This window comes from Mesocricetus auratus, unplaced genomic scaffold, assembly GCF_017639785.1.
Source record: "Mesocricetus auratus isolate SY011 unplaced genomic scaffold, BCM_Maur_2.0 Super-Scaffold_100007, whole genome shotgun sequence".
NCBI classification, from domain to species: domain Eukaryota; kingdom Metazoa; phylum Chordata; class Mammalia; order Rodentia; family Cricetidae; genus Mesocricetus; species Mesocricetus auratus.
The window spans coordinates 79,767,817-79,792,121 of record NW_024429191.1 but is presented as its reverse complement, the minus strand read 5'-3'; the positions used below and the strand labels follow the sequence as shown (position 1 = coordinate 79,792,121).

Below are 24,305 nucleotides of genomic sequence, written 5' to 3'. Positions count from 1 at the left end.
TTTCCCGAAACACAAGAGGCACTTTTATTAAGTGTAGCATCTACAACTCTAATCACAAGGTAACATTTGCTAAACAAAGTAATAACACTAGCTTTTAACAGGCATTATTTACAAGGATTTTTCCCTTTAATATAAAAAAAGTATAACTACAGCAGTCCAATGTACAAATACAAAAAATGTTATCATACTAAAAAAAGTACCATAATACTGTACATACAAAAACTGTTCAACAGAATGATTTAAATATATCTGTTCCTCTCTGGATCTGGAAGACACGACGTAAGGTTCTGCAACTATATCACTGCTGAGAACATGTGCCTGGAACACTGTGTTTCCCTCTCCCCACTCATCACAGCTCCACCTTCAGAGTCCCCTGAGTTTGGATCATGAGCCAACAGCATCCCTGAAGATAACCAGAGCCAAATGTTTACTCAATGGAAGTCATTATTCAGCGAGTCGCTGCTTACCATAAACTATGAAAACCCAAGTTTTAAGCCCAACCAAGATTAAATCCAGACGGAGGTCTTCCCATCCCCTGATTTGCTACTAATACTGCTTTTGTTGGACCCAGATTTGGACCCCACTTTGGCCTTCTTTTCCCGAGGACCATGGGGGTTGTTTTGGTGATGGTAGGCCTGGATTGCTAGATCCAAGCGTTCCTGAGCCATCCTGATCTCCCGCTGCAGAGTCTCCAGATCAGCCGGGAGGTGCTCCTCATGGCTGCCGTACTGCTGTTCCTGGGCGATATTGGCTTTGTTTTGCTTGTAGGCAATCTTAGCATTGGACAACTCAGTGTACTGGATTTGATCTGGTTTGACAGCAATGTTATAGCCAGGGGGAGCAGATGGTGTATTCCAAGTGAAAGGATAATTATAAGCACCCGGATCGTCAAGCTCCCTTCTTTTACTGTTTAGTGAGTCTCGAATGGTCCCAAACCCTAAATGAAGCATCTCCCAAATGTTAAGTAGTAGGCAGAGGCCTGTAACACCATACATTATCAGGAGGAAGATCGTCTTTTCAGTGGGTCTAGAAATAAAGCAGTCTATCTTGTGAGGACAAGGAAGTCTGCTGCACACATAAAATGGGTGGACTTGAAAACCATACAGGAAATACTGTCCTATCAGAAAGCCCACCTCAAACACAGTCCTGGCCAGCAGCTGCAACACATAGATTTTCATGAGCCCATCCTCCCGAATTCGACGTCGGCCATCATGCTTAGGTTTTGGTTGGCTCTGCTCTTTATTTTCTTTCTCACTTTCTAACTCCATTTCTGGGTACATCATAGGATCCTCTTCATGGTCCTCTTCCGTTTCTTCCAGAGCCCGGTGTTGCTTCCAACGCATGGCATAGGGTTTGCTCCGAGCTGCCTTCTTGTCTGCCTCACCATGCTCCATTTTGGCAATCTTATGAATAGCATATCCCAGGTACATCACAGAGGGAGTTGCAACCAGGATGATCTGGAACACCCAGAAGCGCACGTGGGAGAGCGGTGCGAAGGCGTCATAGCAGACATTCTCACAGCCCGGCTGCTCTGTGTTGCACACAAACTTGCTTTGTTCATCGTAGTAGATGGACTCTCCTCCCACAGCAGTCAGGACAATTCGAAAGACAATCAGCACAGTGAGCCAGATCTTCCCTACAAATGTTGAATGGTTGTGGATCTCCTCTAGCAGCCGAGTCAGGAAGCTCCAACTCATGGTGATGGGATTGGTTTGCCCTGGTATGTGGAAAAGTACCAAGCAGGGGGAAGTCAACAAATGCTAAAAATAGTTTTCTATTTTTGGTGCCTGGCCCCAACAAATAATCAAACCTTAACAATGTAAATTTTAATTCATAGTATTTTTAGGGACCCACAGTAGAACAAATGTTAGAATACAATCACTCCTCACTCTAACAGCTTTAGGAGAGACAGCACACCTTACTCCATGTCTGCACATAGAAGGTCTTGTTTGATTTCCTAGTTTATTGATTATTTCTCAGATGTAGCATTGTGGTTTTTTTTTTTTTACATATAATAGTGTGTTATGGGACACCTAGACACTGTGCGATACATAAAATAATGCACTAGGGTAGGTCTCTGGTCCAGCCAGAGTTACCACTGAGAACATAAGAGTGACCCTTGGGCTGGACTCCATTGTGAAGAGGCACTTTATTAGAAAGCTTAAGTTTTAGACCAGCTAACAAAAATATTGAAGTAATTAAAGAAGTCAAGAGTAGTGACACAAGCCTTTAATCCCAATACCTGAGAGGCAGAGGCAGGTGGATCTCTGTGAGTTCAGTGCCAGCCTGGTCTACAAAAATTGTTCCAGAATAGCTAGAGATACATAGTGAGAACTTCCCTGTTTCAAAATTTTTTCAAAAGTAATTATAAAATTACAGCTGTCAAAAACTGGCTATGATAAACACTAACAGAGAAAGGAACCAAAGAATAATCCCTGCTAGGTCACACAACAGAGCAAACCCTGGTTTTACTTTAAAAAGCCCACAATGGAAGCTCTTATAACAAATATCTCTTTTAATGATAGATATAAGGAGTATGCTAAACTGATCTATGAGAGTAATAAATCCAACCGGCAAGCAAACTCACTAAAAAGCATCATTTTTTTGTTGTTGTTGTTTTATTTTGTTTTGTTTTTGACACAAGGTCTCATTATGTAGCTTTGGCTGGTCTGGAACTCAGTATGTATACCAGGCTAACCTCAAACTCACAAAGATCCACCACCTCCCCAGTGCTGGGATTAAAGGCATGCACCAGCATGCCTGGCTCTTATTTTTTATTTGTTTTGTTTTTCAGAGGGTCAAATGTTGCCTAGGCTGACCTTTGAACTCAAGATCTTTCCACCTCAGTCTTAGAATGCTGAGATTACGTTTGCCACCATATCCATCTTTAAAAACAGCATTTTAAAGTACAATTTTACCCCCAAGGTAGTCACATCTATGCCTAGAATCCGTGTCACGTGTTAAGCCCCTAATATAGCACTGGACACAAAGCCCACCTGCATTCTCAACCCCTTTCCTCTCCCATGCACCTGGAGATTATGGAAAATCACCACCAAAGTATCCAAACTTACCTGTGATCCAGAACTTCTGTCACCCAAAGCCTTCTTTCAGAAATGGTATTTTGTTTGTCACTTTCCCAAATTCTCTCTGGAAGGAAAAAAGAAAAGGGCAGGTCATCAGCTTCTTCCCACAGAAAACAATGAATCACTAATGTGTCATTTTCAGGAAGAAACAAAGTTTTCTGTGTGCTACAGGAGTCACCCAGAATGAGATGGAAACAGGCTTGACTGTGAATACCACTCTTGTCTCCTCCCAAAGTAAGTGACAGGAGAATTTAATAGTGACCTCAAAGTTTTAAATTCATCAGACTCTATGACAACCTGACAGGGGACTAGAGAGATGACTCAGTGCTTGAAAGCATTGGCTGTTCTTTCAAAGGACCTGGGTTCAATTCTCAGCAACCATATGGCAGCTCACAACTGTTTGTAACTCTAGTTCCAGGGGATCCAATGCAATGTTCACTTTTGGCCTCTGCAGGCACCAGGAGTATACATAGTACACATATACACATAAGACAAAATAAATAAAACAAACAAAAAAACACCACCAATGAACTTTGGCAACTACAGGAAAAAAAAAAGCAGCAGTATGTCAAGGTTAAAGCAGGCTACCAACAGTCCTGTCTCTGTCGAAGCCAACACTTCGCACTAGGATTTGAGCAGCCAAGCAGGAGCAAGCTGTTGAGCTGAACACCCACAGCTGGCTCAGTCATTGGACACCAGTCTCCACAGGAGGCGATTTACAGACCCAAGGGCTCACAGTCAGAGAAAGAAAACACCTGGACTGTGATGAAAACCAAAACAAAGTGAGCTTGGAAAACAAAATAATGTGAATTTGAGGCCAGGCGGTCCAGGATCCAGACAGGTTCCCACTGCAAGCTCCAGGTTAGCTGCCTACATAGTCAGACTGTGAAGACAACAAAACAACTGTAGTAAAATTTAGTATCAAGCTCTGTAACTCTGAAAAGCTAGGGTCAAACGTCATCCATATGGCACAACTTTGTTCATTACTATCATTTAAATTTAAAACAACTGCTGAGGCTGGGCCTACTGGTCCATAACCTTTAATCTAGGCACTCAGGAGGCAGAGGCAAGCAGATCTCCCTGAGTTTGAGGTCAGCCTAGTTTATGTAGTATAGCCAGGACTGCAAAGTGAGACTCGGTCTCAAAAACAAAAATTCCGGAATGCTCACGGCAATGTAACTGGAATCTAGGCTTTTGATGTTTAAAGATAAAGGAAAAAGTCCAGCGTGGTGGTGCATGCCTTTTGATGCCAGCATTCAGGAGGCAGAAGCAGGCCAGCCGGACTTACAGAGCAAGGTCCAGACAGCTAAGACTGTTACACAGAGAAATCCTATATCTTTTTTTTTTTTAAATAGGAAAAAAAGCTAAAACTGTTTGTCAAATTTATATGTGAAGAGCTGACATAGGAAGCCAAACTAGTGGCATGGCCTCTTATCTCTGAACTCAGGAGACCGGCAGGACGATAGAGTTCAGGACTGGGGGCTGGAGAGATGGTTTAGACAGGTGCTGCTTTCACAGAGTTGACTCAGTCCAATCATTTCTTTTGTCACTGAATACAGGAGTCATAAAACCTTAAAAAGGGATGGGTATGTTGGCTCAAGCCTGGAAGCCTAGCACTTGAGTAGAAGCGGGCAGGTCAGGTATTCAAGGCTGGCCTAGACTACATGGATCCTGTCTCAAAAACAAAAACATAATTCCACACACAACAATACACAATCTTCACAATGATGTGTATTCATAAATTCTTCAGATTTTCCCAAAGCATCACATTTAAAGCATTTCCCCAAAACCTGAAATTGAATTTCTTCCCAATAAGCCAAAGTGAAGAAATGTTGCTGGCAATTACTTACAGAATTCTTTTTTGCTTGTTTTTTGAGACAGGGTCTCACTATGTAACTTTGGGATTAAAGCATGAGTCACCACTGCTTGGTCAAATTTCATTTTTGTTTTGCTTTTGTTTTTCTTTCCCAAGACAGGGTTTCTTTTGTGTACCCTTGGCTGTCCTGGAAGTAGCTCTTGCAGACCAGGCTGGCCTCAAACTCAGAGATCTGCCTGCCTCTGCCTCCCAAGTGCTGGGATCAAAGGCGTGTGCCAACACTGCCCAACAAAATTTCAGGTTATTTTAAAACATTTGTTTTTATAATTTTTAACTATGTGTGTGGTAGCACACATATGTGTGGTACCCGTTGAAGCCAAATGCAGTCAGATCTCCCTAGAGCTGGAGTGACAGAGGTACTGGGAATCTACTGGGGTTCCTGAAAGACTAGTACCCTGTCAACTGCTGAGCAATTCTACAGCCCCCAACGCCCAGATTTTTATATGGGTACTCACATCTTCACGTTTGTGACAAGGGCTTTTACCCACATGAGCCATGTCTGCAGCCTAACAAATGAGTAACCTCAAGGATTTACAGCTGTGAAAAACTTCCTAGACGTTCTGAATTTCAGATAATAACCCAACTTTCTTTGGTGGAAGAAACTGTAAGGTATGAAGCAGCCATTCTAACACATGCAGAATCAAGTCTTGTGAACTAGTTAAACTGAAAGCTTAGAAATGCTGAACCAGGCCAAGTGCTGAGGTTGTGGCTCAGTTGGTAGAGTGCTAGCCTAGGACACACAAAGCCCTGACCTCATCAATGGGCATGATGGCACACAGCTACAGCTCAGCACGTAGGATGTGGAGGCAGGAGAATAAGGAGTAAGTTCAGGTTCAAGGCCAACCTGGGAGGCACGAGGCCCTGGGAAGGAGGGTGAGAAAAGAGTGATAAACCATCCCAGCCTTACTCTCCATGGTCTTTTGACAGAACCACAGCATCCTGTATCACATCCTGACGTCTTTGGTGCAGGTCTCCCTATAATTTATGCTCTTGACTACAAAACGCCTGAGAGAAGAAATCTTGGCACTTGGTCCTCTATAGATAGAATGCACACAAATTATTTCATCCTTCTTCTTAATTCTGTGGATGTAAGATAAACCAACATTAAGAGAAACTATCACACAAGTGATCTTGAGAGATGGCTCGGAGGCTAAGAACATCTCCAGGTTCAATCCCCAGCACCACACAGTGACTCACAACTAGCTCTTTACTCCAAGGCCCTCTTCTGACCCCTGGGTGCACCAGGCACACACACTACACACATGTATAATGTAGGCAAAACCTTCATACTTATAAAAAGTAAATACCTTTCTACATTAAAAGTGACATTATCGCCGGGCGGTGGTGGTGCACGCCTTTAATCCCAGCACTCGGGAGGCAGAGGCAGGCGGATCTCTGTGAGTTGGAGGCCGGGCTGGACCGACAGCCTCCAAAACAATACAGAGAAACCCTGTCTCGTAAAAACCAAAAAAAAAAAAAAAAGTGACATTATCTTACAAAGGAGCTTAGGAATATATGAGTTTGTTTTTGTTCTCTCACTGCTTGTGGTTTGACTATCTCTCCCCCTAAAACTCAGATGTTGGGAGTCTTATTAGAAAGTTCAAGTCAGGTGGTGATGATACACACCTTTGATTCCAACACTTGGGAGGCAGAGGAAGGAAGATCTATGAGTTTGAGGCTTATTTAGCACAGAGTTTAGAGCTTCAAGGTCATGGTTCTAGTTTCGGACTGGTTCTGGTGAACATCTGATGGTTGGTGGCACCCAGGCAGCAGGGACTCAGGGTTCATGACCAGACTTTTATAGGTTCCTCTCCCCAGAATTCAGTGCAAGAGACCAGCATTTCCTTCTAAGGTCACCATCCCAACAGCCTACAGACCTTCCACTAGGCCTTTTTTGTTTTGTTTTGTTTTTTGAGACAGGGTTTCTCTGTGTAACAGTCCTGGCTGTCCTGGAACTCACTCTGGAGACAAGGCTGGCCTTGAACTCACAGAGATCCGCATGCCTCTGCCTCCCCAGTGCTGGGACTAAAGGTGTGTGCCACCACTGACTTGCTTGTAAACCTGATTTTAAAAATCATTCTGTTTCAGTATTTTACTGTATCTCTTTCTATATAAATAATGTGTTTTACTAACTAGCTCTAACATCTCATAAAATGGGTGATGGGTAATTTTCTTTCTAAAATAAAGAAGCATGGGCTTCCAAAGGAACAGCAGAACCAGCACTAATTAAAAAAAAAAGAATACTATAGCTCATGGTGGTCCATAATTCAAAGCGATTCACACACCCACACACATACTAAAGAAAATCATGTTTGCTTATATAACGGTTATTGGACAGAAACCAAATATGCTATTTTTAGTCTATTTTCCAAGTAACTTAAGATACAAATCTACCTTGTCTTGCACTAGCAGTGTTCTACCACTGAGTTACATTAGATCCAAAATTCAAAACAATTTTCTATTAGTTATACACTATTAGGATCAAGTAAAAAACTTGCTGCACTCCTCTGTTAAGTGAAGTTCATATGATTTTAGAAAATTAAGTATAAATCACATTATTTGGATTATCTTGGGTGATAGAGTCTATTACTGGGGTCATCATAAACAGGAGAAAGTCAGAGTCAAATAATGTATGTAATTTGTCTAAGATCTAATTACTAAGTATTGTAAAACTAGATTTGAGCCGGGCGTTGGTGGCACATGCCTTTAATCCCAGCACTCGGGAGGCAGAGGCAGGCGGATCTCTGTGAGTTCGAGGCCAGCCTGATCTACAAAGTGAGTTCCAGGACAGCCTCCAAAGCCACAGAGAAACCCTGTCTCGAAAAACCAAAAAAAAAAAAAAAAAAAAAAACCTAGATTTGAAGCCAGCCAGTCTTGCCCTAGAGTTTTGGCACTTACTAGTGATGAATCATGCTATTACAGCTGGTTTGTAGCTTGTGGTAAAGTGCTCACTTAGTATGCTTAAGGGCCTGTGTTGAATTCTAAGCATCACTCACATACCTACTGCAAATGGGACTACATATAGGTTTCATGTGGAGAGGACTTTATCCCATTCCCCGGATCTGATTATAAATGTAATGTTTGGGCTGGAGAGATAGCTCAGTTAAGAGCACTTGCTGTTCTTGCAGAGGACCCAGGTTCAGTTCCCAGTACCACATAGTAGTTCACAACCATCCTTAACTCCAGTTCCAGGGAGACTGACAACTTTTGACCTCCTTGAGCACCAGGTATGCAAGTGGTGCACAGATATGCAGGCATAACACTAATATAAACACAATAAAATAAATATGGGGGGGAAAGGAATACTGGCTTTCCTTAAAAGCAAACAAACATACAAAAATACTTGGTAAGACCAAGAAATTTCAGAGTTTAAGATCTTAAATGTAGAATAAATCAATTAAAGCTTAAAAACAAAACAAAAATTCTGCAAGGTTCCTTTTGACCAGGAGGGATGGAATCACTGAATGTGGAAATGTTTGGACATTGGGAAGTTGTGTGTTATAATTTTAAAAAAGCAGTGTGAGAAAGACAACATGCAATACTAAGAAAAAAGGGGAGGGGGGAGATGGGCCTCTAGGGAGAGGAGCAGGATGGGGTCAATGATGAAAAGGGAGGGGAAGAGGGAGGGGAAGTAGGCAGGGCCCCTTTAAAAGGGAACACAGTGAATGTGCACAGGTGGTGTTCTTAGTGGCTGCAGCTGATGGTGTATCCTGTCAGAACCCCAAGGACAGGCCAGTGAAGATGCCTGGATACTAACAGTACATTCAATTTGGGAACAGTAAGCCAGAGACAACTGTTAAAGGGGGGAAGGGAAATGTGCAGACTGTGTACATACCAAGTCCTGAGCACAAACCAAAGACATAATCATGATTATTACGAGTGCCTCAACTTTTTATCTTGTCACCTCAACTTCACTGGGAGGCCCTAAAAGACAAATACCAGACCCTTACTTCAGCATCTAGACTAGGGGAATATACATTTTAAGTGCTAAATAAACATTTGACCAACAAATGGACAGATGTATTTCTCTAGTACCTGCTATTTTACAGCCTTCTTAGAACCCTTTATACTTTTCTTCTTGATTTCCATCTCATCAGTCTGTCTCAATAAGAGAGTAAGCAGCCTCATGAGTCAGTGACCTCTGATTGTGGATGACTTAGGCAGAAGACAGGATGTTGTACAGAACCTAGCATCAGGCCAAATGTCGGGCTAGAAGTTAACCATTTTTACTTTCAAGTTTCAGTTTCTAATCTTTGTTCAACATTTTTTCAGAAATCAATTTGCTTGTTTCCCTGGAGATACTTCATTTTGACTATGGCTTTTTAAAACTTGTACCTTAAGTCATGTGATCCCAGCCCAATCCCAGATTTTCAGAGGGAAACAAAAGCCAACACACAGAAATGTGATCAACCTCCTCTATCTATCTATCTATCTATCTATCTATCTATCTATCTATCTATCTATCTACATAGCTGATGTTTGGGTTTTCAAGATAGCATCTCTGAGTTGGCCCTGGCTGGCCTAGAACTTACTATTTATTTATTTATTGGTTTTTACGAGACAGGGTTTCTCTGTATTGTTTTCGAGGCTTCGATCCAGCCCAGCCTCGAACTCACAGAGATCCGCCTGCCTCTGCCTCCCGAGTGCTGGGATTAAAGGCATGTGCCACCACCGCCCGGCTTAGAATTTACTATTTAGATCAAGCTGCACTAGAACTTGTGGCAATCCTCCTGCCTCTGCCTCCTGAGTGTTAAGACTACACAGACAAGTACCAACAAGTTTAGCTTCCTTTTCCTACTCCTAAAATAAAATGATCTAACTGGGAACAGTGCAAGGTACAGTGGGCTGAGCAGTTTTTCTTTTTGTAAGAAAGGGTCTTACTTTATAGTCTTGCCTTGAACTCTCAGGAATCCTACTCACTCAGTATCCTGAGCCCTGAGATCACAAATGTGAACCACTACAGCCTGCTGTGTGTGTGTTACAGTTAAGAGAACCAGCTGCTCTTCCAGAGGACCTGGATTCAATCCCCAATAGCCACATGGTGGCATAACCACCTGTTACTCCAGTCCTGGGAGCTCCAATGGCTTCTTCTGGCCTCTGCAGGCAGACACCCAAGTGGTACACAGACATACATGGAGGCAACACACCCATACACATAAAATAAATAAATACAGTCAATTTGAAAATAAAATAAAAGCCAGATGGAGGCTTGAAAGATGGTTCAGGGGCTGGAGAGATGGCTCAGAGGTTAAGACCACTGGTTGCTCTTCCAGGGGACCTGGGTTCAATTCACAGCACCCACATGGCAGCCCACAACTGTCTATGTAATTCCAGTTCCAGAGGACCTGACATCTTCATAGAGACATTCATGCAGGCAAAACACCAATGCACATAAAAATAAATAAACTTTTAAAAAAAAGAAAGATGATTCAGCAGTTAACAGCATATACTGTTCTTGTAGAGGACCTGAGTTCAACTCTCAGCACTCACATCAAACATCTCATTACCGCCTGTAACTCCATCTCTAGATTTAGCACTCACACGTAGAAACCCACACAGAGATATACATATATACACAGAATAAAAAAAATCCTTTTTAAGAAGTCAGACAGAATAGGCATGGTATCAAGTTTATAATCACAGCATGCAGGATTTAGTTCGAGGTCATCTTGGGAAGTAACATGATCCTGAAGTATGTCTGTGTATCTTAATTAGCACTAGGGAAAAAAAATCTATAAAGCAGTAGTTATTCATTCTCTAAATAATAGGCAATACATTACAGAAATGCCTAAGATGAGGGAAACAACAACATGAGACCTCTAATTATCTAAGCTCACTGGAGGATTTCCAAAGCAAGGAAGAAGAAATACACAAAGCATAGCAGACTCACTGAGTCGAAGAGACAGGAGAAAGTGGTGGAATTCATAGTATTCATACAGTACAAGCAATGTTTTGTATTCTTACCAACCAAAGTGGACAAGATTGAGGCCAAGCTGGATTTAGACTTAGAGTTCTGAGTATGCTCAGATCCAAGACTAGAAGCAAGCTAGAACCAAACTGTTTTCAGAACTCAGAACAAAGCTTTAAAATATTTAAAAAAGAGGGGCTGGAGAGATGGTTCAGTGGATAAAAGCACTAGTTTCTTGTCCAAAGGACCCAGGTTCAATTCCGGGCAGCTCACAACTGTTTATAACTCCCGGATCTGACACCCTCACACAGACAAAATGCAAGCAAAATGCCAATGCACATAAAGTAAAAATAAATAAATTTTTAAAATATTTAAAAGAAGCCAGGACAGCTAAGACTATCCCAAGAAACTTTGTCTCGAAAAACAAACAAAATCTATAGATGAACTAAGTGATTCTTAACCTTAATTTTGTGAAGCTAAACAGAAAGGACTAGTCGTTGAGGACAGTGATTTCAGAGTGTGATTCTCAATTCAGGAATCAGGTCTTAATTTCCCATGTTTCTACACAAACATACCCGTAGTCCCCTGGAGCTGGAGTTACAGTTGTCTAGAAATGGAGCTGAGGCCCTCTGCAAGAGCAGTTCATCTCTTCATCACCGAGCCATCTCTCCAGCCCTTCTTTCTATGTCTCCAATTGTGACATAAATGGAGAATATTAAACTAGTTGATTTCTAAGTTTCACAGTGCTTAATATTATCACTGGCACAATAAAATTCATAAAACTGAAAAATTACAGAAAATTCAGCAAATTCCAAGGTAAAGAAGACAGCAAAGTAACAGCAGTGACATTAACAATAACAAATGTCAAATTTTCATAAAGATATTTCCCATCTGAGAGATAGTGACGCACACCTTTAATCCCAGCACTTGGGAGGCAGAGACAGGTGGATTTCTGTGAGTGAGAGTGAGTTCCTGAACAGCTAAGACTGTTACACAGAGAAATGTTGCCTCAAAAAAAAAAAAAAAAAAAAAAAAAGCTTTTCCCAAACAGCCATTCTAGAAAAACTGAACTAAACTAAAAAAATTCAAAACAGGCTCACCAAGTTATGAACTATCTGGGTATCCCAGATGAAGAGCTGAGCAATCCACTAAGAATTATGCTAGTGACTCACACCCCTGAATGAGTATGCTTTATTGTGCAGACAAGGAATCAATTAAGGGGTTTACAATGAAGTTTTGTTTAACTGGAACATTTTAAGTGGAAGTTAATTCCACATCAGTGATAATAGATGCTTAATAACTAGCTGGTGACAATTTCTAAGAAAAAGAATTATGGCAGCTAACTGGCAAACAGTAATCTATGTGCCATAAACATGAAAACAACTTGTTTTCAAAAGTGCTTCTGGCTATGAACAACATTTGAGAAACACAAAATATTAATTTATCATGAATCAAATTATAAAACCAACTGAAAAGAGAAGCATCTGAAATGCTGGCTCCATCAACCAACAAGGAAATAAAACACACCATTGTGGACTGAAGTGCCAATTTACACTGGCAAAGAGCCATTTTGTTTGAATTCAAGAACGTTCAGGAACCAGCTGGAAAAGTATGGGATACCACATTCATCCACAAAGCCTCTTAAGTGGGGCTGTCTTCATTCAAAAAGGACAGTACTGGTATCCATGTGTTAAACAGCCTAAGCTTACATCAAATCCAGAATTCTAAACAATATTCAGTCATGGAAAGTAAACATGCCAAATAAACGTATTTCCAATATACTAGGTTTGAATGTCATCATACAGCAATGACAAGTGTGATCTGGCATATTTCTCGAAGACATCTAAGCAATATTTATTAATAACTAAAATATTGTTGGACACAGTGGAACATTCAAGGCAGAGGCAGACGGACAGCCACAGTTCAGTCCAGGACACTTGGTCTAAACAGAGACCTTCTCTAAAAAAAGCCACTCTTTGCCAAGAAAAAAACTCTAAAATACTGTCTTTTGATGAGTAATAATACTACATTTATAGTTATTCCTAAGTAAATACAGAATGCTTGCTATAAGAATATTTTATATAGCCAAGTGGTGATGGCACACATGGTTAACCCCAGCACTAGGGAGGTAGAGACAGGCCAGCCTGATCTACAAGTTCCAGGACAGCCAGAGCTGTTAACACAGAGAAACCCTGTCTCGAAAAAAGAAAAAAAATAATAGTTTATATAATGTTATAAGCCGCTGTAATAACATAATATACACTGATTTTGAGGGGTAGGAGTGAGGGGAGATTGAGATGGGAGGTAGAAAGAAGAATCCAGAAGTTCAAAGGCAGTGAGTCTAGAATATGCAGCACAGCAAGGTTCAACAGGGTTAAGAAAGAACCAGCTGCCGGGCGTTGGTGGTGCACACCTTTAATCCCAGCACTCGGGAGGCAGAGGCAGGCGGATCTCTGTGAGTTCGAGGCCAGCCTGGTCTACAAAGTGAGTTCCAGGACAGCCTCCAAAGCTACAGAGAAACCCTGTCTCGAAAAACCAAAAGAAAAAAAAAAAAAAGAAAGAAAGAACCAGATTCCAAAAGTTGCCCTCTGTGGGCTGGGGAGATGGTTCAGTGGTTAACAGCACTGGCTGCTCTTCCAGAGGTCCTGAGTTCAATTCCCAGTACCACATGATGGCTCACAACCATCTGTAATGAGATCTGGTGCAGGCCTGCATGCAGGCAGAACACTGTATACATAATAAATAAATCTCAAAAATAAATATTCTCCAGCCTTCATCTGTGCATCATAGCATGGACCTACCTACTTGTACACACACACACATACACACACACACAATTTAATTTTTTTAATAAAAGATTAAATTATCACACCTAATATCCCCCCCATTTTTTAAAATGGTTTTTTGAGATGGGTTTTTATGTGTAGCTTTAGCTGTCCTGGAACTTGCTCTACAGACTACAGATACGACTGAACTCATCTCCTTGCTTCTGCCTTTTGTGCCGATATTACAAGTCTGTGCTACCACACTCAACCCAACAGTCCCTGAAAACCCACAGTTGCTGCCATTATTCTTTGTTGATTTTCATATAGTATTGAGTATTTGGAAGGAATTTACTTTTATTTGAAAAACTGATTAAAACAGCCACCAGAGGTTGCAGATTTGTATCAAGAGAGTAGAGCATTTGCTTAGCACAGAGGAGGTTCAGGGTTTAATCTCCCTGCACATAAACAGTAGAAAAAAAAATCAGCTTCAATTATAAGTTTCATTAAATGTTTATTTGCAATGTGAATGTTACACAATTTTCATCTTCTAATCACTTTCCTCCATATCAAGGGTTCTTTTGTTGGAATAACAACATGCCATGAGACTGAGCACAAGCTCAACAGACCTATTTTGTAGTATTAATACATAGTCCTAGACATACTTTTTAAAAACCATAATGTTACTCTAGGGCTTTTAGGTTAGCTATTAGAATTTAAGAACATGGTTTTGAGCACAGACTTCCTTTTTCTTTTTCCTATCTTAAGAAATTATGCACATATATATGCAATTTCAAACCTCCAGAGTGAGAGGACAGTTACCCTATGAAAAACATAAAAAGCAGCTAGAAACAAAGCTCCTAATTGTTGAGTTCTGTTGTGGCTCAAATAATGAAGCTACTTATTCTAACAGGATGTGGTGGTGCACACATGGAATCCCAGCATCTGGGAGGTGGAGGCAGGAGGATCAGGATTTCAGGGCTATGTTCAGCTACATGAAACCCTACCTCAAAACACCCAGAACAAAAAGAGAGAGATAAGACTTACTAACCTCTGTGCATCCATCAGCTTCCAATAACAAAGAGTAGCAACGATAAACCAAAAGAGGAGGAAGGACGGACTTTGTTTGTGGTATCTATCAGTCTCAGTCCAGGGTCATTTGGCACTATTACTTTGGACATACAGATTCATGGGAGGGGGTGTGGGGAAAGAACAGGACTGCTCACAAAGCAGCTAGGAAGTACAAAGAGAAAGGGTCAAAATACACCCTCCAAAGGCACACAGTCACCTCCTAAAGCTTCCAGAACTTCCCAACAGCATCATCAGCTAGCCTTCAATTCATGCTTCAGGGGAACACCTAAGATGCAAACCATAAATCATGCATATATAATTTTCTTAGATAATATCTCAAATCATAGAAAGATTTTCCCCTTTTTTTGGGGGGGGGGGGGTTTTACGAGACAGGGTTTCTCTGTATTGTTTTGGAGGCTATCGGTCCAGCCCGGCCTCGAACTCACAGAGATCCGCCTGCCTCTGCCTCCCGAGTGCTAGGATTAAAGGCATGTGCCACCAACGCCTGGCCACAGCAACTCTTACAAGAGAAAACACTTAACTGGGGCTTGCTTACGTTTCAGAGATTTAGTCCACTGTCATGGTGGGGAGCATGGTGGCATACATGACAGACATTTTGCTGGAATAACTGACCCACAGGCAGGAGGAAGAAAAAGACCTGGACCTAGCTTGGGCTTTTGAAACCTCAAAGCCCAACCTCAGTGACACACTTCCTCCAACAACACACCTCCTAATCTTCTCACGAAGTGCCATTCCCTGATGAGTAAGCATTCAAATATATGGGGACCATGCTTATTCAAGCCACCACACTTCCTAACCATTTTTTCCAAACTCAAAATAAGATGTCCTAGGCCAGACTACGGTTCACACCTGTAATCCCAGTACTAGGAGTCTGAGACGGAAGAGTCTAAGTTTGAGGTTAACATGGGTAACTAGTCAGTAATGTATGAGCCTGTACTGGAAAGCTGAGGCAGCAGGATCATGAGTTTGAGGCCAGCCTCGACTGTAGAGTTTCAGTTATTCTGCCTCAAAAACATACAACAAAACAAAGCAAAATTTAAAAACTAGATGCAATGTGTCAAAAGGAAAAAAAAGTTTCTTATTTCACTTCACAGCCTGCTCAAGCTTAGCAAAGATCCTTCTGAAAGTAAGATTCCTCAATGTTATGCATATTACTACAGGTGAGATAGTACCTTTGTTTATGTGAACTAGTTGTGTGGGGGGAGGGTGGGGCAGGGTATGTTTTGTTTTGGTTTTGGTGCTGGAATCAAATCTGGGCCTTGAGCATCATTGCTGAGCGTTCTAGCACTCAGATACACCATCACTACACACCAACAACATCAGCACATGGAAGGCTAAGATGTCATCACTGAAGTTTAACAAAAGTTAGAAAAACAGTCAAACTTTATTCTTTATTTCTTCTTACTTTAAAAACAAAGTGTCAGGGGCTAGGGATGGTCAACAGTTGAGAGCCCTGGCTGCTTGCTCTTCCAGGACCTGAATTTGATTCCCAGCACGCACAATGGGTGTTTCACAATCACCTAGAGGATCTAATGCCTTCTTCTGGTCTCCCTGGGTACCAGGCACACACATATAACACAAAATATAAATTATTCTTTTTGCTTGTTTAAACTTATTTTACATGTATGGGTGTTTGCCTGCATGCATGTTTGTATGTGTGCCCCATTCATGCAGTGCCTTCAGAGGCCAGAGGAGGACATTGGATCCCCTAGGCTGGAGTTAATGAGTGGAGCCTCCATGTGAGTGCTAGGAACCAAATTAAGATCTTCTGAGCCGGGCGGTTGGTGGCGCACGCCTTTAATCCCAGCACTCGGGAGGCAGAGGCAGGTGGATCTCTGTGAGTTCGAGACCAGCCTGGTCTACAAAGTGAGTTCCAGGACAGCCTCCAAAGCCACAGAGAAACCCTGTCTCGGAAAAAAAAAAAAAAAAAGATCTTCTGGAAAAGTAGGTGGTGTTAACCTTGAGCCATCTCTCTAGCTCTGCTGTTTGAGACAGGGTCTTACTATATATATAGCCCTGGCTGTCCTCCAACTTGCCTCTGCCTTCTACATGCTGGAATTAAAGGCATGGGCCACATGTCCAATTCAAAATAAATCTTTAAACAAACGAAGCATAACAAAACAACACTATATCCATATATAAGGCCATTAACATATAAATAAAATATTTAAACCAGGTACACACACCTATAATCCTAGTACTTGAGGTTAAAGCACATAGACTAGTTGAGGTCAACTTGGGCTGTATAGGGGGAGACTCTTATCTCAAACAACAACACAGACAGACAGACACACAGACAGACACACAGACAGACAGACACACAGACACACACACAAAAGCCAGGCATGGTGGCACACACCTTTAAACCCAACACTCGGGAGGCAGGCGGATCTCTGTGAGTATGGGCTCCAAAACAACACAGAGAAACCCTACCTTGAAGGAAAACACACACACACACACACACACACACACACACACACACACACACACACAAGAATATACAATATGTAATGGCAAGGCTTCCAGATACCAGATAGAAGCCCTAAGGCTTTATCAGATATACATTATTACACCAAACAATTACAAAGAAAAAATTAGCAGGTATGAAATTGCTGGGTACACAAATGAACTAATTATAAACTAGGTTCTGGTGGTACTGAGATATCAAAGACAAGACATTACTCTAAGCATTAGAGAACACACTATGCAGTCTAATAGTGACATAAAAATATGTGTAGATTCCTAAAAGAGTACTGCATTTTAGAGGTCCCTAGGCTAAAGTACAAAGAGGAGATAGTTTTCTTTCTTTTTAATTTTATTTTATGTGTATGAGCATTTTACTCATATGTGTATCTGTGTGCCACTTGTGATTTGGTACTTGCAAGGTCAGAAGACAGTGTTAAGATGCCTTAGAACTTAGAGATGGCTGGCTGCCATGTTAGTGCTGGGAATGGAACCCATGTCTTCTGTAAGAGCAAGCGTTCTTAACTGCTGAGCCATTTCTCTACTCCTGAAAGGTTCCTTGACGGAAGTAAGGATAAAGAGTTGCCTCTCGGGTAAATGAAATAGATGGAGCATGTGCACAGACTCTTTGGGTGGGCTTTGAATTTTGGAAAAGTAGGAAAAATATATATGCATGGCAAGGATACACAGAATAAGAAAAAAATATATAAACAGGTCTAGGGATGTAGGTCAATGGTAGAGTGTTTATCTACCATGAGGTAGGTTCATCCCTGGTACAGAAAGGAAAGAAAAGAACTGTAAAAGCAAGGTGGAGGTGTAGCTTGGTTAGCAGAGTGCTTTCCTGGCATGCAAGATGCTGTAGGCTCAATCTCCAGCTCTGTATACACCAATGGAACCCAGTGGCACACACCAGTAATTCTAATTCTACAAGCACATGGGGAGACTGAGGCAGGACTGCCATGGGTTCATAGCCTGGGCTAGAATGAGACCCTGTCTCAAAAACACAACAAAATTCAAAATATACCTGGTAACTGAAGACCAAGAATGGGTAAGTTTAGAGTGAGAAGGAAAACTAAGGACTAAGACCAAGATTACCAGGCAAAGACACAGCCAACATCAGAGAGGGACCTGAAGAAGAGCTAGAACAGAATCAGAACCATAGAGAGGACAGTATTTCAGGATGGAATCTAAGTCCACATAAATACCTACTCTGGATGAGCAATTAGGAATCCCAGGTCCAAGAATGAGTCAAAAGGAATTCCCTAAAAATAGAGTCTAACTCCACTTAATGCCAAACATCCTCAAAAGGTATGTTACAAGTCATCATGAGGTTACAATTAATTCAGTCAAAACCCGTTAGGTCTCACAAAAATGTGGATAAAACAAGCCATATAACTATGAGAGTTAAACACTGTTTAGAGGTTAGAAGATAAGGAAATTATGTGAAATTTATTAGATTCCCATAGAGGAAAAACAAACTTATTCCAAAAGTTCGTACATATTTTCAAGAACTTTAGATAATTTCCAGATTGCTAACTTTCCCCCCATGTTAAAAACATAGAGAGGAGCTGGGCAGTGGTGTCAAACGCCTTTAAACCCAGCACTTTGTAGGCACAGGCGGTGGATCTCTGAGTTCAAAGTCAGCCTGGGGGTCTATAGAGTGAGTTCCAAGACGGCCAGGGCTGCACAGAGAACCCAGGTCTGGAAAAACAAAAAACAACAAAACACATGGAGAGGAGAAAAAGGATTGTGTTCATCTTCGTTTACTCAAGCTGTGTACCACATAAGTACTTAATGGGGGAAAGAATTCTGCTGGGGCTGAGGGTATGACTCAGTGACAGAAGTCATGCTTAGTGGATGTCATGCACAGGTACAGTTTCCTGCATTACAAAAAGTCTGTTGAATGAGCCACCTGTGGTGGTACACACCTGTAACCCCAGCACTCTGGAGTGCAAGACAAAAGGAAAGAGAGTTCAAAGCCACTCTGGGATGTACACCAAGTTCTAGACTGACTGGAACTGCACACCAGCCCCAATGCCACACAATGATACCCTGCTTCAGAGAACAGAATAAAAAGCAAAATGTCATCTTTAATGAGATCATCTCATCTTTGCACCTGGGAAAATCCTTTTGGGTAAACACATTCCACAGGTCTGAAAGACAAACCCTGCCAACCTTTGCTGACAGCCAACTCCAGACTTGGTAACAAGAATTCACTGCGGTATGTAAGCCAGTGCTGAATACCTTTCCAGCTATTCTCCAGTTTTCAGTCAGGGTTCTCCAAAGGAACAGGCTGATAGAATGAAACCAATGGTCTGAGGCCATGACAAATCAAAACGCATTTATAAAATGTATGCCTGTTTTCTCTCCAAAACGCCCTTTGCTACAGTACTCTGCACCGAAGATCTGGTGTAACGGATCGGTTTAACAAGCTTTTCACCCTTTCCCCAGAGAAGCCTGGTCCAGTTACCAGCATTCTGCCATTCATTACACAGCCCGTCAGAAACTCAAAGTAACTGCAAATAAATCCCTGCTCACACCAAAAGAAACCTGCAGATTTAACAAACATTCACAATTAATTTAGTTAGGAACTAAGCAATTAAATTTATGGGGCATTTTTGTTTCTCTTTGCTTTTCATTCTTGCTCTGAAAAACACCCACAAACTTGTCTACAGGGGGAAGGGTTTGGTTCCAACATTACATTATTAATCCTCTTTTTACAGATAGTCTCGTACTACAGACACACTGATTTCTGCTTAACAGAGAATTAAAATCTTTCGTTTGCATAGCTCTGTACAACGACTTTACATATATCCCCTTGTAAGGGTGCACAACAAAAACAGTAACTTTTAGACTTAAGACACAAGATATCTTATCCAGAACTTCGTCTACCTTGATGTCTTCGATTTCACCTAGTGTTGGTTGGTGAGAACAAAATAAAGCACGAGCATAATGAAATCTGTAGCACTGCCAGTTCTCCAGGGCCGAAAGAAAATGTCTTCAAATGAGAAAAACGGAACTCACTTCGCAAAAGAAAAGCAATCCCAAACAATCGCAAAAGGGTGGGGAGGGAGTGCGGGAGACCCCAAATTCTAAATACAAGTCACATAAATCATTTCAGCTCAAAAACTCCAAACGCAGCAGCCAGCCCAATCACAGCATTAGCGCCTCCTTTCTATTTTCAATCTGGAGACTCAACGAAGAACAATTAAAACACACACACAGCAGAGCTCCAAAGTTTCACGAAGTGAGGATAAAGTCACTCAAGTAAAGAAAAGGCGTCCAGCAAGAGGCGACGAGCCGGGTCCTCCCGCCAATCCCTCTCCCGCTCCGCAGCGCTCGAACCGAACCTCCTGTAAAAACCTCCGAGGGAGACGGAGGACCCGCCGGACCCCGCAGCGCGCCACCGAGGAGCGGCCGCGGTCGCCAGACAAAGAGCAGCCCGCCCAGCGCCGGCCCGGCCGGGCCCCCCAACCGCCCGAGGAGTTGCGGGAGCGCCGCCGCCCGCTCCCGGCTCGCCCGAGCCGTTTCCCTCCCAATTTGGGAACCGCGCGCCTGGGGACAAAGAGGGCGGGCGCGCCGGGGGCGGCGGCGGCGGCGGGACGCGAGTGGCGACGCCCCTCGGGGCTCGGCGGGAAGCCTTCGGCGGTGTCCCTTCCCGCCGCGCCACTCCCGGGAGCCCGGCCCGCCACCGCCGCCGCTTTCGAGGCGCGTCAGAGTTCGGCCGGCCGCGCCCGGCCCGGGTCCCCCTCAAGCCGCCGCTCACCCGGCGGTGGGCGCCCCCGAAGCCGCCTCCTCCGCCGGGCCTCGGCCCGTCCCGCCGGCCGCCGCCTCATGGGCCCCGCGTCGCCATCACCTTCGCCGCCTCGCCGCCACCGCTGCCGCCACCGCCTTCTTCGCCTCAGCCCTCAGCCGAGGCTGAAGCCGCTCCCGCCGTGCCCGCCGCCTCCCTCTCTCGCTCCCGCTCCCGCCGCCGGGACCCGCGGGGAGGCGCCTGCGCACTGCGTGCCGCGGTGGGGGTGGGGGCGTCCCGTCTGGGCCTGGGAGCGGGGGCGCGGCGGCACGTGCGCCTCGGGGGCGGGGGGGCCGGGGGCCCGGAGCGCGCGGTCCCGCGCCGGCGCCAACTTTCCGTGACCGGCTGCGCGCGCTCCCTCCCGGGCGGTCCCGTACACGGTGGGCGCGCAGTGGCTGGAGGACCCCTGTGCGTGGAGCCGGTGGGCTGCTGACTCGGCGCGCTGCACTGCGGGCTCATTTCCTTCGCGGTGATTCAGGGAGCAGCGGGCCACTAACGGCGTGATGGAGACACGCCTCACCTGAGTTTCCAGGGTCAGGCTAAAGAGCTCTTGCCGTTATCTCATGCGCTAGGTCAGGGCCTTAGTCCCGCGGATCTCGGGATGCTCATGGTCGTTCTAGGTTCTGCCCTGCAGTTAACTCGAAGAGCCTCCGGGGCCTCTCGGCCAACCATCCCCGCCTGGTGGAATCGTGGCTTTTACCGTCGTTCTAAATAGTTTTGAGGTCGTGGGTCCTTCGGATTAGCAAAACCCTAATAGGCCATTTCCTCTTAACTCCTTGCATCCCAGCAAGATCCCAATTGCAAGACTTTAAAAAAAAAAAAAGACTGGAATTCCCCTGGTCTAAGCTGCCAGTTAAAGAAAACAGCTATAGAGATGGCTCGGCGGTTAAGACTTTTTGTACTGCTATTGCAGAGGAACCCCAACACCCACATCGGATGGTTCACAACCACCTGTAACTCCAAGCCCTGCCGAATCCGACTCCTCTGTGAGCTCCTGTACTGATGTCCACATACCCGCATACAGACACAGAGACAAATAATTAGAAATAATAAAAATCTCTAAACAACAAGAAAGAAACGGAAAATTCCCCCCTAAATACTTGAAATAGAGTGAGACTGGGTGACAAAGACAGCTTACCAAAGATAAGAGAGAGGAGGCAGTTTTGTAGTCAAGTGCTGAACTCCAGACTTACAAGTGGACAGGCTTTTAGTTTTGCCCTGGCCAGGGAAGAAATTAAGCTATAACAAGTGAGATGGCTTGAAAGTCAAATTTCACCTGAAGCCAAGCTCTACGAGCTAGTCACATGTAGCCCAGGCTGGTTTCAAACTCAATATGTGGCTGGTATCTGGCCTTGAACTTCTGACAACTGCTTCCATCTCTTAAGAGGTGAGATTTGAGGTGTGGCGGTGCCACACCAGTGCTTCGAACCCCTAGTTTTGTGTTTATGTTGGTTTTTGAGACAGAGTCCTTTATGTAGTTTTAGTTGTTCTGGAGCTTGCTATGTAGACCAGGCTAGTCTTCAAATGACAGAGACCCTCCAGCCTCTGCCAGATTAACAGTGAAGGTCACCCTTCCCAGCTCTGAGCCTCTGTTTTTATGTGATAGTTACTTCTGTGTTTGGTATACTGAGAGCAACGCTGTCCCACTTGGCTGTGTGAGTCTTTTTAATTCCTTAACTGGCTTGGCCTTAGTAGCAAAGTTCTCCCCAGTCAACCTTCATCACCATATTACCTCTCTAGAGATAAATATCAAGTGGTAAACATAAAGAGACTTTAACTGCATATAAATAATAATAATAAAAAAAAACATGTTGAGCTGAGGTGTAGCTCAGCTCTGGAGCTAGGATGCATATGACTTTGGGTTAATCGAAGCCTCCCCCTACCCCCCAAAGGGAAAGGACACTAAACACAGAGAACATCTTAACATGTTGACCAAAATGTTAAAGCCACAGCCTGGACACATGTGAAAATCAAAATCAGTACACATCACTCTGGAGAGCACATGTCCACTCAAGTGTCAACAGATGAGCACACTAGAACTTTGGAAATTCCATGGGAATTCTACAGAAACGCCTACAGATGTTCACCAAAATACTTGCAACAGAGTGTTCGTAGCAGCACAAACAAACAAAATATAGGAAACCACTCAAAATGCCCACCAACTACAGAATATAAAAATGCTGCTATAACCACACTGGTACAATGTGCATCAATGAGAATAAGCAACACGGAGTCATATAACCTTGTACTAAGTTTCCATTTATATATAGTTTGAAAACAGGCAAAAGGTATCGGTGCTGCTGAGTGAGAACCGAACTTACCTGGTGTGCAGGGCAGTGCCTGGAAAGAGCATGATGGGACTTTGGGGGGCTAGCTCTGTGCTTGATCTGGATGCTGAATACACAGGTGTGCTTAGTTGGTATGGTGAGCTGTAGACAGGTTTTCTTTTTCTTTCTGGGTGGTGAGAATCAAACTCAGGGCCTCCTGCATGCTAGGCAACTGTCTACCACTAAACTATATACCCCAGACTCTGAGCTGTATATTTGTGTGTGTGTAGTGTTTGCTCATGTGTGTAGGGGCCAGACGTCAATGTCAGATGTCGTAACTGCTCTCCACTTTATTTATGAGACAGAGTTTCTCACTTAACCTGGAACTCATTGATTCAGCTAGACTGACCAGCCACCAGAATCTTCAGGGATCTTCTCTCTACCTCCTGGGTGGAGCTCTGGGAGTCTGGTCTACATAGTGAGCTTCAGGACACTGAGGACCCCATGGAGAGACCCTGTCTGAAAACACACACACACACACACACACACACACACACGCACACACGCACGCACGCACACGCACACGCACGCACGCACACGCACACGCACGCACGCACACACGCACACACGCACACGCACACGTACGTGTGTCACATCCCACATTTTATGTAGGTGCTGGAGATCCAAACTCAGGTACTCTTGCTTTTGTTACAAGCACTTTACTGACCATCCTCTTCCCAGCCCTGTATAATTTTAATAGTATGTTACTTTACTGACCATCCTCTTCCCAGCCCTGTATACTTTTAATAGTATGTTACTTTACTGTGGACTGGAGAGGGGTCAATGGTTAAGAGCACTGGATGCTGTTCCAGAGGACCCTGGTTCAATTCTCAGTGCCATATAGCAGGTTACAACCATCTCTAACTCCAGTTCCATAAGGTTTGAAGCCTTCTGGCCTCCTTGAGCACCAGGCATGCATATGGTACACAGACATTTATGCAGACAAGCCACACATACACTTTAGAAATTCATGCGAATTCTACAGAAATGGCTACAGATTT

The 24,305-nt window shown here is 43.5% G+C and overlaps 1 protein-coding gene across 6 annotated transcripts; it reads right to left on the bottom strand.

The window, feature by feature from the left end:
- Window positions 1–23,720, bottom strand: Gjc1 (gap junction protein gamma 1). 6 transcript variants are annotated; one of them, XM_021226955.2, is made up of 3 exons: window positions 23,299–23,720; window positions 3,072–3,147; window positions 1–1,717 (listed from the first exon to the last, which is right to left on the bottom strand). In XM_021226955.2, the coding sequence occupies exon 3, from the start codon at window positions 1,695–1,697 to the stop codon at window positions 507–509; it is 1,191 nt and encodes a 396-aa protein (XP_021082614.1). In that variant the 5' UTR covers window positions 1,698–1,717; window positions 3,072–3,147; window positions 23,299–23,720; the 3' UTR covers window positions 1–506.
- Between the last annotated feature and the right edge of the window lie 585 nt (window positions 23,721–24,305).